This window comes from Pithys albifrons, chromosome 6 (assembly GCF_047495875.1).
Source record: "Pithys albifrons albifrons isolate INPA30051 chromosome 6, PitAlb_v1, whole genome shotgun sequence".
In the NCBI taxonomy this organism is placed as follows: Eukaryota; Metazoa; Chordata; class Aves; order Passeriformes; family Thamnophilidae; genus Pithys; species Pithys albifrons.
In genome coordinates this window covers 27,589,101-27,605,138 of record NC_092463.1, presented here as the reverse complement: position 1 = coordinate 27,605,138, position 16,038 = coordinate 27,589,101, and the positions used below count along the sequence as shown (strand labels likewise).

General features: G+C 35.5%; 1 protein-coding gene across 3 annotated transcripts in view; it reads left to right on the top strand.

Annotated features, from left to right (window-relative positions):
- AKAP6 (A-kinase anchoring protein 6) overlaps positions 1 to 13,954 on the top strand; it is a 301,632-nt gene extending 287,678 nt beyond the window's left edge. For 2 of the 3 annotated variants that reach the window (XM_071557958.1, XM_071557959.1), the window contains exons 14-15: positions 4,492 to 7,949; positions 12,996 to 13,954. In XM_071557958.1, the coding sequence (XP_071414059.1) occupies positions 4,492 to 7,908 (3,417 nt within the window). In that variant the 3' untranslated portion in view covers positions 7,909 to 7,949; positions 12,996 to 13,954. The remainder of the gene's footprint in view (positions 1 to 4,491; positions 7,950 to 12,995) is intronic. The other variant, XM_071557960.1, reaches the window with a different exon arrangement.
- Positions 13,955 to 16,038: the final 2,084 nt, after the last annotated feature.

The window sequence follows — 16,038 nt, the reverse complement described above, 5'->3', positions numbered from 1 at the left end:
TGAATGCTGTCCTGAGCAAAATAGTTCAGGATTCAAAGTAAGAATAGCTCAGCTCCTTAAAGAAACTCTTTCAAGTACCTTAGAATTCATTTAACCTTTCACTCTTCTGAGTCTACAATTTAATTATTTGCTTAATCATATTTAAAACTTTTCATGCAACAGTAAATGCTTTCTATGTGTTATCTAGTGGTGATATTTAAAAAATAGAAATATGCATAATATTTTGCATCCTTTGATTTTTATGACATTGTTGGTGGTATTTTTGCTTTCTTGGTCAAAACTACTTGCCTTTTCTTACTGTGAACCATGTGACCATCAAGATCTTCTGTAGTTGTAGTGGCATTTCATGATAGAGCCGCTCTGATCTTCTTTAAAATGACCCATTTTTAGAAAAATGACGTGTACATTTGTACTCATAAACTCTTGCACACAGAAAAAGCAAGACCCTAAATTCTGGGAAATTTAGTGCAATCAGTTATATCAGCTGGCATCCAAAGAGGTTTTTTCCAGACGACATGGTACCTTTGCAATATGTTTTGGGACAGACTTCAGCAAGAGTCAGCATACAGGGCTCACCCCATTGAAATCTGAAGCTCTCTAGTGCACTCAAAGATTCTCTTTAAATATAGTCTGTCTTACATGTGGAGATGAGCATTTCTGCCTGTGATAGACCCCTTTCTTGTTGGGTATTTGTGTTTCAGGAAGGGGTCACAGAATAATAGAATGGCTTGGGTTGAAAGGGACCTTAAAGATCATCTAGTTCCAACCTCCCTGCCATGGAGAGGGACACATTTCACCAGGCTGAGTTGCTCAAATACCTTGGACCAGACAAGGTAGAACATCATTTGGAGTGTCTAGTGCAAACTCTGTAGGAACCCACATCCTGAAGCAGAATAAAAAACATGGTTCAGTTCTTATAAAAGTAAAGTTTTACCCATTGGAAATGACAGTAGAAGATTTATTTGCTTTGTGTCAAAGAAACATTGTGCAATACTACCAAAGACAGAAGAAGCAATAACATCATTTTTTCCTGGTAAAGTGAGCAAACAGAATTCATCTCTGATACCATCCAATACATATGCTGTTGTACCCTTCTCTGGATAACATGAAATAAAGGATCCATTTGGCAATAATCTATTACCATCATGATAACTTTAATTATCCAGCATCCTACATCTGCACTGACCAGCCTGAAAAAGAGACATCTGATAAAAATAGTCCTTAGACATTCCTGCTTTTTATGTTGCTACTGCTGTCAGTGCAAACATAGGCAGGAGTGACACAGCTTTCCATTTCTGACTCCACAGATTTATTCAAGAGACAATGATGTGGCTATCTCCAACAACTGCCTCAATGTCTAAAGTCTCTTTCTTGTTTGAGCATTTCTCTAAATTTTGTAAGAAAAGAAAGGGAAAATATATACCCATATTCAAAATGGCAAATACAAAATGTTTGTGACTTAAGCCAGGTGATTTGCTTCAGTTAGAACTTGGGAAAGGCTGCCAATGTGGCTGATAGCCACTAAAGTTGTATTTCAAGGGTTATGATGCTTTAACAACAGGAGTAATTCAGTAATATCAAATCATTCAGTTCCTTGGCCAGAGAAGACCAAGTTGGTAAAATTACTGTATCTGCATAAGAGTCTTTTCAAATGTAACTGACAATCAGAAGGCAAATACAATAAATAAAATAAAATAAAATAAAATAAAATAAAATAAAATAATAAAATAAAATAAAATCCCTTATTATCATAGCTATTCCTGCCAAACTTCTGAGTGTACTAGGCCTCAGAAAAGCATGTGAATTTGAAGAACAAAAAAGTAGGCTTTGAAGTGGGGAGCACTCAGTGAAGATGAATGGGCTGAGGTCACAACTCTACATGTTTTATTGTTTTAGTCCATCTGACTTGCTGAAAAAAAAAGGCAGCCAAGTGCTGATTTACAGGGGGAAGGTTGTCTTCCTGACCAATAAGGACCAAATGTTTTGAGAAACAAAATCAGATTCTATGGAACATAAAATCCTTGAAACCTGCTGCTGATTTCCTGCCTTCAGTAATTTCTTCATGCAGCTTGCAGAAGCTTAAAGCATTAAATCGTCAAGTTGAGGAAACTATCCACAGCAAAGTCTTCCTAATGCTAAGTATGACAGTCACAAAACATGCCACAGAGAAAATGAGTCATGGTATCTGATTCCTTTTTTAATCTAACAGATTTTCAAATTAACTTAATTATTGTCATTCTCTTGCATTTTCCTTATAGGTTGGTTAAGGGTCAGCAGCATGTGGAAAATTAAGTTCCAACCAGGAGCCATTATGAAAACACGGCGAACTGGCAAATCCAAATAAGGATTTTTGAACTCCACAATGTACAGAACTGCTCTGATAGCCATAGTTGTCTAGCAAATGTGTGGTTTTATGGGAATTTAATATGAGACAATATCTCACAGGGGGTAAAAGGACTCTAAGAAATGTACTCTATAAAAGCTTTGGGGTAGGTAGATCCACAAAGAGACTCTAGGCTTTAACATTGGACATGACAGATTCACAAAATGCCAAAGGCCTCCTAACCTGCCAAGGAGGAAAAAGTTCTTTGGCTCTTGTATTTCTGGCCATTGTTATGTGCAATATCTTAACACAGCTGCATATCACCCGGCTGAATAGTAGATAGCTACTCTGCCCAGTTTGGAGAAAATAATTCTTCCTGATGTCATTTGATTGTTTTAGCCTTTGGTTTAATGGGATGGTATAACCTTGTGCCTTGCATAGAAATAATACCACCTATATCCATAAGTAAATAGTCACTGGAGCAGAGATTTGGACCTACTTGTGCCTCTTGTTGGTCAAATGTGCTGAACAGAGCACTGCAGGACAAAATTCTCTTCATCTATTTATGACTGAATTGATATTGAATTATTCTATGCAAAATGATACAGGAGAAGCAGGTTTCTCCTCAGAACAGCATGTAGGTAGGGCTTCTCCTGAGACAATGATAACCTGGTTCATGTCTCTTATGCCCAGTCTGATAAAGTGTCCTCATGCCCAAAATCATTCTCCTAACGATTGAACTTTTGGAGAACATCCCATGATTTCTCGGTTGAGCAGCTTTAGTTCCTACTTCAAAGAAAGTTTCCAGCTGAGAATCGAAGTCAGAGATACGTGCCTGTCCCTGCACAATTAACCTTGGCCGAGTCTTGATGAATCTAAGTCAGTAATGAAGTTGTGCAAAACTGCACTTTGTTGGACTGCAGCCTCATTTTATCTGCTATTATTTCAGTAACGATATTTGTTGTTATTTGCTGTTGCTGTTTGGCATGATATCAAATGCTGTATTTGAAAAACAACACTTGCTCAAAGAAAGCTAGAGAGAGCAAAAGACGAGTTGAAAGGTTATTTTGGAAAAATGCTTGTGTTTCTGGACACAGTGATCATTGTTCAGCTGTTCAGATTATTTAAACTAAACAATTCTGCATTAGTCAACAGTTCTATTTCAAGACTTAGTGTATAAGCAAAGCCTTCTTTAAAATGGAGGCCTCTCAATAAACAGAAAAATAAAGTGAAATTAATTTGTTCTCAGCCCCAAAATAAGGGACCACTTCAGTCTTATTTTGAAGAGTTTAGTGTTTTGGTGCTGTTGGCCACATGGCACATCTCATTTGAGTAAGCAAAATTGTCAAGGTGTTCTTCTTCCCCCCCATGTTTGTAGAAGTAACAATTCTTGTTGCCACATGTTCTGAGTAATAATAGCAAATATTACTAGAAAGTTACAAAAGTCTTTAAAAAATCATATTAGTTTTAGCTCAATTATTTATCAACCCTTTTCCAGAGAAAGGCATCAGGACACATAATATTTGAAATTCTTGTAGTATTTGATTAGACTGATTGACTTTTCAAATGAAGACATTAACATTTATTACTCTTACTTACTGAACACTAGTACTGCTTTTCTTATCAAGTAAAGAATAAATAGAGATTGTAACAAAAATTTATCAAGTCTATTGTTTTAAGGCTAACAACACAAAAGTTTGTTAGAAACATTTTTAAAATCCTTTAATAAATCCTTTATATCTTAAATCTTTTAAAATTAAGCAGCCTAAGAGACATTCTTATATATCCAACATAATTGCATGTTTCTTTACTAACACACTCCTGTGTGACTTTGCAGAATAGTTAAAACCTATTACACATAAAGTGACTAACCACAATTAATGTCTATTAAAGAAAAGTGAAATTTCTTTATTATATTTTGACTGCAAATAAGAAAAAAATAAGGATAATAATAAATCATGCAAAATGCAATAGATTTCATTTTAACTGACCATTTTAATGGTACAGAAGATGTAACAAAATTAAAATCCTATTAGTAATCATTGTTCCAAAAATCTACTTTACTCCCATTAACTTGTGATTTCAGTAGAAATACATTTAAAGTGGACCTGTAAATATTTTTAATCTTTGACTGTTATGGTTTTGTTTTGTTTTGTTTTTTTTTACAGGAGTCTCTGAATGTTATTGATCCCACTTTGATGGATCTAAATGGTCCAAGTGAAGATGCACTGGAATGGGATGAAACTGACATAAGCAATAAGCTGATCAGTATTCATGAAGACTTAAGTGATCCTGATCAGGAGCTCAAGAAGGATGATCTAAACCAGAAACCTCCTTCAGGAGAATGTGGTGATAATGATGTGAATGAAGATGAAAGTGTCAGTAATCATAGAAGTCCTCTTTATTGTCCCAACATTACTTCCCCTCCAAATCCTCACATCTATCAGGTTTATAGTCTTCATAATATCGAATTATCTGAAAAAAACCACATGCCTTTTTTGAAAAAGACATCCAGACTCTCCAGTGTAACACAGTCCAACATTTTAAACAAAAGTCTTAGTAAAGACTCATCGTTTTCATCTACCAAATCCCTGCCAGATCTAATAGGGGGGACCACAATAGCAAAACCTTATAACTATATATATCAGAGTGGAAACTTAAGCAGGCATTCTGAGAGTGAGAGTGGGATAGTGAGTGAATGTGATACAGAAACTACAAATAATTCAGAAATTTTTTTGCTAAATGATATTGAAACCACTCAGAGTAATCCAGAAATTGGGCATGAAGGAAGTCAAGTGGATGATGTAATAAATCAAAAAATAAAACAAGATGAAGAAGACCATGCTAGTCTCTCTGATGATTTCTGGTTGGCACCTTCTGCGTGTTGTGGAAGTGAAAATGGTGAGAATTTGGACAGCATTACCATGTCTAACCCTGTTTGTCTGGAAGAATTGCAAGGAAAACATGATGTATTTACATTTTATGATTACTCATATCTTCAAGGCTCCAAATTCAAATTACCGGCGATAATGAAACAATCGCAAATTGAAAAGCCTCATACAGAGGGTAGTTTGTTTCATGACTTTTGTTTAGATAAAATTTCTGGTAACCCTGCACATGAGTCTGGAGAGTCACAACCAGATGGGTTTATTCATGATCATACTCTTGCAAGTATCTGTGGAGAATCAGATGCTAATTGCTGTAAATCTGTGGAAACTCTAAGAAAATTAACTCTTACAGAGAATACAAGACTGATTTCAACCTTATCTCGCAGTTCTTCATTAGAATCTCTGTCTGTAGTAGGTGATTTATTCAGCTCAGGTATTTTTAAAAGTGGAGATGGTCTTCAGCGAAGTACCTCTTTGGAGAGCTGGCTGACTTCCTACAAAAGCAATGAAGATCTTTTTAGTCATCATGGCTCAGGAGACATAAGTGCAAGCAGTGATTCTGTTGGAGAGCTCAGTAAAAGGACATTAGATCTTTTGAATCGCTTAGAGAATATCCAGAGTCCTTCAGATCAAAAGATAAAGCGCAGCATCTCTGATATAACACTCCAAAGTAACTCTCAAAAAATGTCTTTTACTGGACAGATGTCTCTAGATATTGCATCTTCGATCAATGAAGATTCAGCAGCTTCTCTCACTGAACTCAGCAGCAGTGAGGATCTTTCTCTCTGCTCTGAAGACATTGTACTGCACAGAAATAAAATACCAGATTCAAATGCATCATTTAGAAAACATCTTAATAGATCTGTAGCTGATGAGAGTGATGTCAATGTCAGCATGATTGTTAATGTCTCCTGCACTTCTGCTTGTACTGATGATGAAGATGACAGTGATTTGCTTTCAAGTTCTACCCTTACCTTAACTGAGGAAGAGCTAGGTATCAAAGATGAAGATGACGACTCCAGTATAGCAACTGATGAGGATATTTATGAAGAATGCAATTTAATTTCAGGACTTGATTATATAAAAAATGAACTCCAAACCTGGATTAGACCAAAATTTTCTTTGACAAGGGAGAAGAGAAAAAGTAACCTCAGTGATGAAATTCAGCACAGTAAAGAAGTTACTAATGAGACATCAAAAGCCACAGACACATTAAGCATTGAAACACTGTTGAATGGTTCAGTACAGAAAATGTCAGAAAACAATGGCAATAGTAAGAATATATCACGTGATCATGAAAAAGGGTCAAAGAGTCAGCCAGTGAAAGACATCTCTCAGGTTGTGAAGGATCAGCTTGTGGATGATATGGAGAATGGCAATGTTGAAAATACTCTGGACAGTCAAAAGGAAGGTCTTATTAGAATAGCAGCAACTCCAAAAACTCATGCATCACTTGATGTCAGAGAAGCTGAAAATGAATGCTGTGTCTGTGAGGCATTTACAGACAGTTCAGATGATTCACATATGGATGGTAAGGAGACTGTTCTATCCTCAGCTGGATCCAGAAATCCTCCAAAGGAATGTCAAAGTCATCTTCAGCCTAATAATCACTCTCTTGCTTCCTCTCCTGCTAAAAAGCCTTGTCTTGAATCTTCCTTAGAAATTAGTTCTGTAGACATGCAAGATACAACACTACAGGCATCCTTACCTAATGGTCAACAACATAGAATAAGCATTACTGTAAAGTTTGATGATTGCTGTGCTCCCTTGAAATCTGGTGAAGCAGAATACAACTCCTCAGCTGATGGTCTTGATTTGTGTTGTAACTGTGAATCTGCTGATTTTGATAAAAAACCCATGGAAGATGGCTCAGTACACAATTTTGTGAAGGAGATAATAGACATGGCATCAACAGCTTTGAAAAGTAAGTCACAGCCTGAATGTGAGTCTGCTTCAGCTTCATTAGCACAGATCAAGGAAAAAGTATTAGAACACTCTCACAGACCAATCCAGCTAAGGAAAGGGGACTTCTATTCTTACCTTTCACTTTCTTCTCATGATAGTGACTGTGGAGAGGTATTCAAATACATAGAGGAAAAGAGCAGCACTCCTGTGCCACTGGACTCCACAGATGAGAGAGAAAATATTGAATGCTTTTTTGAAGCCTGTCCTGAGGAAGAATGGGTTGAGCAGCAGCAATCCATTCCTAATGGTTCTCCTGAAGCACAAGTTGAGCAGCAAGAACCTATTTCTAATCCTATTTCTGAAACATTTGCAGAGTCACTAGGTGATGTGACTCCAGAGTCATTAGAAGTTAAAACATCTGAAGGTAGGGATTCATCTTTCTTATGTGGGGATGGCAAAGATATAAATGTCTCAAATCCTAAAAAACAACATGCATCAAACAATTTGAAAAATGCTGCTGCTGATTTGTCAATTTCAGATGGGCAAAATGAAAGTTTGGAAAAGAATTCTCCAGAGCTTAGCACTGAAAAGAGTAGTACAGGGAAATCACCTGGAACTGAAGAGCACAAAGGATGTGTTGCTGCTTCTGAAGAGGCTTCAGCTTTAGAGTGTCAGATAAAGCCTGGTCATTCACAGAAAAAGAATGTTTTGCATCAGAACAGAAAAACTCTTACTTGTCAAGAAAATCTGCTGAAACTTCATAAAGAAAGACATATAAATATGCACAGATAGAATGTAACCATCTCAAGGCATGTACATGATTCTAAAAACAGGTATGTACTTTACAAGTTGCACTTTTTAACCTTTTTTGATTTTGTTTTTGGTTTTTTTTTACATTTTTGTACAATGAAAGGAGATGAATTGCCAGCCAGGGCATATGTTTCATGATAGTGCTATATCATTTGTTGTGATTACATTATAATCCCAATTTACATGCCACTACTCAAAAAATGCAGTGAATACTAATGGCTTTTGGCCCTTTGGCTTTGCACTGACTGGAGCTGCTCGCTCCTGGAACAAATCTGCTATCTTGTAGAACCTGGGAAGTCTTCAAAAGTAATGTATCAACCTTCTCTTCTCTCCTCAACTGAGCTGTGGAACCAGAAGCCAGCTCCACTCATTGATGCCCTTCTACACAGTCAGCTGGCCTTTGAAGGGGTTCAAAGGCACTTGATAAAGCTGAACTTCCAGCTCTACAAGAATTTTGGGTGACTAGTGAGGTGGAGTTCTACAATATTTCCAGACAAACTATGAAGAATGGCTAAGCAGACTGGGGAACAGAGAGATAATAAGTCATCTCTGGATGCCAGTTTACCATGATTCAAATTCAGTAAGCCATTATAACCACAGGGTTAGACCAAAAGCTGAAGTTAACAAAACAAGAAATCTTTGCAACATCATTAAAGCATACAGTGTGGGGGTAGTGTAGAATAAAGACCTGAGCACCAAAGCAGATGGAAACTCATAGCCATGCATCAGCACTGCAAGCTTCAGTTTTATTTTGTGGTAAGCATTTTGAAACTTAAGATGGTGGAACCTAAGACAAAAAAGTGGCTCTGATCTCTTCCAAAGTTTGAAAGTGGTTCAGAGCTTGAGTTTCTGACCTCACATAAACGTCCAACTGTCACTGCACATTTAACAACAGAAGAAGATCTACAAAGCAACTTCTGGGTCAGTTCCTAGCATGTAGCACTGCTGCTTTGGATCTCACTAGGTGTTTAGTGACTCAAAAGGCAGCCTAGCTATAGAGAATGCCATTAGTCTTTGGCAGCAGTCCTCCAGTAGACCACAGCCAGCATGGTAACTCGAAATGCCAATCCAATTCCAAATGCCGCTGCTTGCCGGAAACTGTAGCAAGGGAATTTCCAATAAAACACAAGGCTAAGCATGGCACCAGGTTTCCCTGGGAAGTTCTGGTATCTCAGTCCATTGAGATTTTCAAAATTTGAATGGACATGGCCCTGAAAAATCTCTACCTTTGAAAATAGCTTTCCTTTGAGCAGGAGTTTGGAGCAGTTGATGTTCATGTTTCCTTCCAACCTAAGTTATGCTATGATTCCATGCTGTTGTTAGGAGAAAAGGCTATTATTCATCACTGCTCACTGAAACGAGTACTACTCTCCTATTGCAGACTACACAGCTATAGCAGAGGATCTCATACTATTGACACAAAATAGATTGCTTTGCTGCTCTTAGATGCCTAACTCCTGCATCTCCTGATTTTGCTATGTTATATTACTATGCTTTGGGCTTTTAATTTACATATATTGGTGGTTTTCTCAGCACTCACACATTCACATACATATAAATATGTCTAGAAAAGCCTTTGGGTTATGACAGCAATAGTCTAAGCTTGCCACTATCTGCACACATATCAATTTGACTAATGCATTGTCTTGGAACCATCATAGCAAAGAGGATATTTCTGGAATGGCCTTGAAATAGGCTACTATGACCTGCTGATGCCAATTAGGTTAATATGTGGACACATTGAAACAACTGGAAAAGCAATGGAATTCAGCTAGGAAGTACAAAACTCACAGATGATACTATGTATTCTACTATGCTTTAAATGGATTATGTATATATGGAAGGCTCTGTTTGGAAATTGAGATGATGACAAAAGTCTGAGGTTGATAAGTGATATTTATGTAAACATAAGCTTTCCTAAATTACTGGGGTTTTAGTTTTCTTATTTCTTTTTCACTCATTTTTATAATACTGATTTGAGGAAGAATACTTGCTACAGTGAGTGTGATTTTATTCTTGTTCTCATTCTTTCACTGATGGAGATGATAAAATGTCTTTTCAATTAATTAGTACTTTTCATCTGAGGATCTCAAAATACTGTATAAACCTTTCCTCACTCTTTAGAACTTCATAGTTACTTGCATGGTAGCCAGTTGTTTATTTCGTAAGACTGGGATATGACAATGGTGTGAGGACTAAGATTGGACATAGAGGATACAGTTATTAATAAATGCCCCCAAATTCAATAAAATGTAGTGCAGAATCTTTATGCAACAACTTAATAGGGTTATGGTATAGTTTCCATTTTTGCCAGGAGTTGACAAATAATTTTAAGAGGATAAAGCCCTTCACACTACATCTCACTTTTTATATTTATGAAGATACACTGGTTCTAACAGGTACATATAACATTGCTTCCATGGAAATTATGTACTGTACTATCTCCAGTAGTGAAGTTTAGAATGCATATAGTTTATCTCTGGCACACAAAAAATGAAAATATGAGCTGCTGGTTTGGTTTCACTAAAGTCTGAGCTCCCTTCCCCCACTCACAAGCTTGATGTTTTAACTTCATCTCTCATGCTATGGGGAATGAATTACAGAAGCAATCTATCCTAATTTGTTAACTTATTCAAATAACAGTTATTATACTTAACTATGCTAAAGATTATCTTTTTGGTGGCAGATTGTTTATTTTTTGATGAGGCTAATTACTGATTTTCCAAAGATAATTTACATTTATTACTAATACATCTTTTAAAATGTGACAGATAAATGTTGTTCCCATAAGTGTATTATGAAAAAAGTTACTATTTAAAAACACATTATTTAATTTGAAAGATAAATGGCAAACACCATTATTTTTTCCTGTAGCACCTGTGCTGTAAGCTCATTTAAATGTGTAATTCCATGTGTAGCTGCAATACTTACAGAAAAATAATCTATAGTATATGTGTACCTTAAAAGCATACTGAGATTTCAAAGTAAAAAAGTCATGGTTTCAAATGCAGGTTAATTTTGTACTGGTTTAGTATTTACCCTGGCTGCACAGGAGAATAAAACTAGTAGTGAATAAATATTTTTGCCAAATGTTGCAATCCTGTTATTGAGCAGTGTGCTACAAAAAAATTTTAAAAAGACCATTATGGGAAAATTATAACAATGATATAGGTGGGCTCAAAAATATTTGTCAGCACTGACTAGTCTTTTACATTAGTCAACATAGAGTTTTTCAACAGAGGTGCTCATAAAGCTGTGCTGATTTTATTTCTCAATTAGGAGTCACCTTGGAAGAACTATCTGTACATGAGATCAGGTGATCTGCTGTCACTGTGACCCATGACTCACCAGTGGGATGGGAGTTTTTAGTTACATATTCAATATGCATGGATATCAATACATTAAGGAGTTTTATGTGTTCCATCCAAAGTCTTTAGAGGATGTCTTAGAATTCTGTGTGTAATCTGTTAATTCCTACAAGTAAGTTCAAATCTATTTCCTTCCTTCTGTAGTTTAAATTTAAGTTTTAACTTAATCTGGGGAAAAAAAACCAAAACTTATTTGGGCTTAAGAAAACTAAATTGATTTTATCTGAGAGGACTGCAAGGTTAGCTAGAATATCCTGCCACTTTTACTAGGACAAACACAGGACTGGTGCTCAGAAAGCCTGACTGTTATTTACTGCTCAGCAATAGATTTTTTGTACTACTTATTCCTTCCTTGTCTCAGTTTCTTTAGCAAAAAATTGATAAGAATAATGATCAATGGGGCTTATAAGGCATGATTTATTTACTTAAAATTATTTTGAGATCCACAGATAAAATATGGTATATAAATGCAAAATTATTTACCATAGAAGAAAATAATATACAAATTTACACAATAGTGAATATGTAATAATTTACTTCTAGAGTCTGGAACTACAAGAATCATCTAAATATTTGTTTACCCTTTTTTCCTGTAAGTTTTATAGTGAAGTAAATACTATAATGTTTCTTTATAGTGTTTAAAACAGTCTGACTTTTTAGATGCTTACAGGAGCTGACTTTAAAAGAATCTAAATAAACAGATAATCTTGTATTGTCTGTGAACAACATAAGTTTTGAAAAACTTGACATAATCCATCAATGAAACTTTTACTGCAGATCTGTGAAACTCATGCCAGAGTTGTAGAGACCTTTTGATACCATCTTCCCCTTTATTCAGATCAGCTCTTCATTAATACCTAAACAAACTGTTTAGCTTTTCACTATTTCCAAGTAAGTGCATTTCTCATCTAAATGGTGGTCAGTTGCAGCAAAAAAGATCAAAGGAGAAGGTAACTAGATACATCCAGATACTCCTGCTTAACTTGGAAGGCACATAATGCATGTCTGGAGTGCCTCCTAGGAAATGCCCATGAGATGTGCTTTGCACTAAACTTTGAGCTTTATTCTGACAGTTATGTCTTCATAATCCTAATCAGAAGCCCATGCTCTTTGCTGAATAGTATAAACTCTGAGCTGGATAATTCTATAGTATGCCAATTTAGCTCATCACTGGTACTAGAAGTGTCTAAAGAGTTATTTACAATTTTAAAATGCAGTAATGACACTGACAATTCTATTCAAGGACCACTTCTGTGACAATCATTTTCTCTTCTCCATTGAAATCTCATTTATGTTTGCTCAAATATTAAAACAAGTAATGGGTAGATCTTTTTGTTTCCTGACTTCTGAAAATTTCTGTGTTTTCACTGATTGGTGCACTTCTGAGTGTGCTGAAGGTAAGTTTACAGGTAAGGATGAGGACAGGATGTAAGGGAAAAGATCAGATGTGATGAGTATCCTTTTTTCTTTACAAGCAAAATCTTCATTAAAATCAATGAGTTTTCTACATCATCTCATTTTTTTTACAGTAACTTGTGCCTCAGGCTGTTAAGTCATTGTTTGCCTACTGTATGCTTCTGCATTTAAGGCTCTGGCATGTGAACATTTAATGACTATCTATGATTGTTCTGGAATACCTATGTTTTTTTAAATAAAACTTCATTTTCTGTAACCTACTATTACTTTTTTGTTTCCTTTTAGAAACTGGGCTGCAAATCAGGTGCAGGTTCATCCTGTAAGCCCTGGGATGACCTTCAATTCCATTGTATCACTGCCTTGCATTACACTGACTCCCAAGATAAATTTGCTTTCCAAATGTGATTTGTCCATGTTGGCTTTGTGATCAGGCTGCATATGCTAGTCCTATATGAGTGATCATTTTGTATTTGTAGCAAGGCCATCTACTTTCCTATGGATTCCTCTCCCAAGCTACCTCTAATGACCTCCCCTTCCTAAACTGGATGCTCCTGTACTACTTATCACTGATTCTGTTCTTTGAAGTTTTGCAGAATTCATGATTAGTCTGGTTCATCTTTTTAGAATTGTACCTGTCAGTACTCTTTTATTTTATGTATCAAATTTAATATTAATCTGTAAAATGTATAAGTTTATTGAAACTCTTTTAAAGTGACAATTTTGTTGGATTGCAGCAAAAAGAAGTCATTAGTCCTCCTGACTGAATACATCTAGAAATCAAGCAATTAAAATAAATGGTGTTTTATTTAATTAATTTAAAATTTAATCTATGCAACACTTCAAGAAACAACTACATGGTGTTGTATACTAGAAACTGTTGACATTCTTCTTAATTAAGTACAACATTTTGGGGTTTTATGCTTCTTGAGGTGGTAATGAGAAAAAAGTTTTTAAAAAATGTGTGCCTTGCTGTATTTCTTATACCATTTATTAAAAAGCTGCTTTCACAGTAAAATTATGTTGGCTTGAAAGGAGGAAATAGCAAGGTTAAGATGTGTGAATAATTTCTGTATATATGTATAACCAACTGCAAACATTGGTGTATAATGATAGTATACAATGCTTTCATGTTTGTGATGTCCAGTGATGTGGAAACTATAAGCCTTAAGACCATTAGATTGCATGGTAATTAGAATTGGCATAATAAACATAGTTTATTGGGGAAAAAAAGAAGAACTGGTGATCTGTTTTACCTGCGTTACAAGAACATTGTTTTTATCAAAATTCAGAAGAAAATTATTCTCTTTGCAAATATTCTCTAGAAATATTCAACTCCATAACTGGTGAAGATTTGTATTACCTGGCTGAGAGGTAAAAAACTTCGTCATTAAAGATTCTGTAGGTCTTTTGGACCAAACTAGGAGATACAAACATTTAGGAGTTTATATAGTAGATTATATAGTATTTTATAGCAGATCTTTTCTCTGTTTATCATTAACAGTTTGTTGTCCAATTCATAAAATTTCATTCATTTACATAATTATATTGAATAAGGTCTCTCCATATAGACCCTGTAACAGTTGGCTGTTTTGATGACTTAGACTGTACACTTTAGGTGTTTTTATCTTGTGCTAAAACTGCATTGTGTGGCCAAAGAAAGCCAGCCAACTTTATAACCTATCTCTGTGAACATGGCATTCATTCCCTAAAAATACTGTTGGGATGCAATGTCAGGAAATGTAAAAGACAAACAATGCTCACTGATGCCACCTTTAATCATTACTTTTCCAAGTATATAAATGTTTTTACAAAAAACTTCAACATTCCTTTAAAAGTATGTGCATCACTTTGACAAGCTTAGCTATAAGGTGAGAGGAACTACACTGACCAGATGATATATTCATACAACATGGAAGAAACAGTGGAAACAACCTCATGTTTTCTAAATTATTAACAGCTTCCTATTACTGCAAGAGGCAAATTATTTATCTCTCAATTTAAATTTCCACCATATAGCCTTAGGCAGGCTATGGTGTGTGTAGGGCAGCGGTAACAATTCTTATCTTAAAGTGTAAATAAAAAGAAATATTTCTTATGTGAGCCTTTTGAATTTGCAGACTGTTCTGCACTTAGATATCTTGTATCATGTACAAGTCTAACAGGTCAACCTATAATTACCTAAAATGCATAACTATATAGCTAAAGGTCACTTTAACATATTTAACATGTTTTAAGACATATATAAAGTTATTCAGACTATAACTCCTAAATTAAAAAAAAATATTTGCAGTGACAATTATGTTCATTTATGAGTTATCTCAACCATGATTTTACATGGTCTTGACAGGAGAATCAAATTTAGAATTATTATTCTTTTCTCTCTAGCATTTACTGGTTCATGCTGTACTTTTTAAAACTTGCTTTGGCTATAGTCATACCTTACACTGTGACAACAGGCAAACTAATAAGTCAAAATCTTTTCAGATCTGTCACCTCACTGTGCAGAACTGCACAGAACTCCATCAATTACTTCTACTATTCTGTTAGGCCATTTGCCACAAATTCACTTTTTGCCTGGAGGAAAACAGTAGTACTTGTCAAATCAATAAACCACATATTCATCATACAATATCTGGGATATTATATGATCGCTACAAAAATTTCTGTGGTTCCTTTCTGAGAGATTGGAGATTTTTAATTTCACTAGTAATCTCAGATCTATATTATTTGGTCTCATGAGATAAAGTCATCATTTTTATGACTATGATGCAACATCCATCATTATCAACAATTCCCCTTTTTTGGCACAGCTGGAAGATTTACCTTTTTTAAAGTTTTTCTTATTGGAATCGACTTTGTTGTCAATGAAAATTGATTTCTCAAGGAAAAGATAACTGATGTATATAGGATTGGGTCATGTCTTAGTATAAATCCTGCTTATGGCCAAATGATGCTTGAACTTCTTGCAAGTGCTAGAGATAACTTCCTAAAGGAAAGTACTGGTGCAATATTAATGTTGGTATACCAATAGTACCTCCAAGATCAGCTGATACAGAGAGTCTTGTACAGAACCCATTCCCTGCTGGTGAAATTCTCTTGTGATGTAGAAGAAAACTGCAAATTTTCTGCAGAATTTATCCTCTCCTAAAGTTCCATAGCTCCTAAGGTGCTTTTTATTCCACACACTCCCTGGCTTATGCTTGAACATCTGCAATCTGTGAGGAGGCCATTTGACACTACAGCCCTGACACGTGGATCTGCTTTTCCTGCCTGTTTCACATTCCTTCCACAGAGAGCCAGAGCTCTCCAGCTCTAAGCAAAGGGAGTG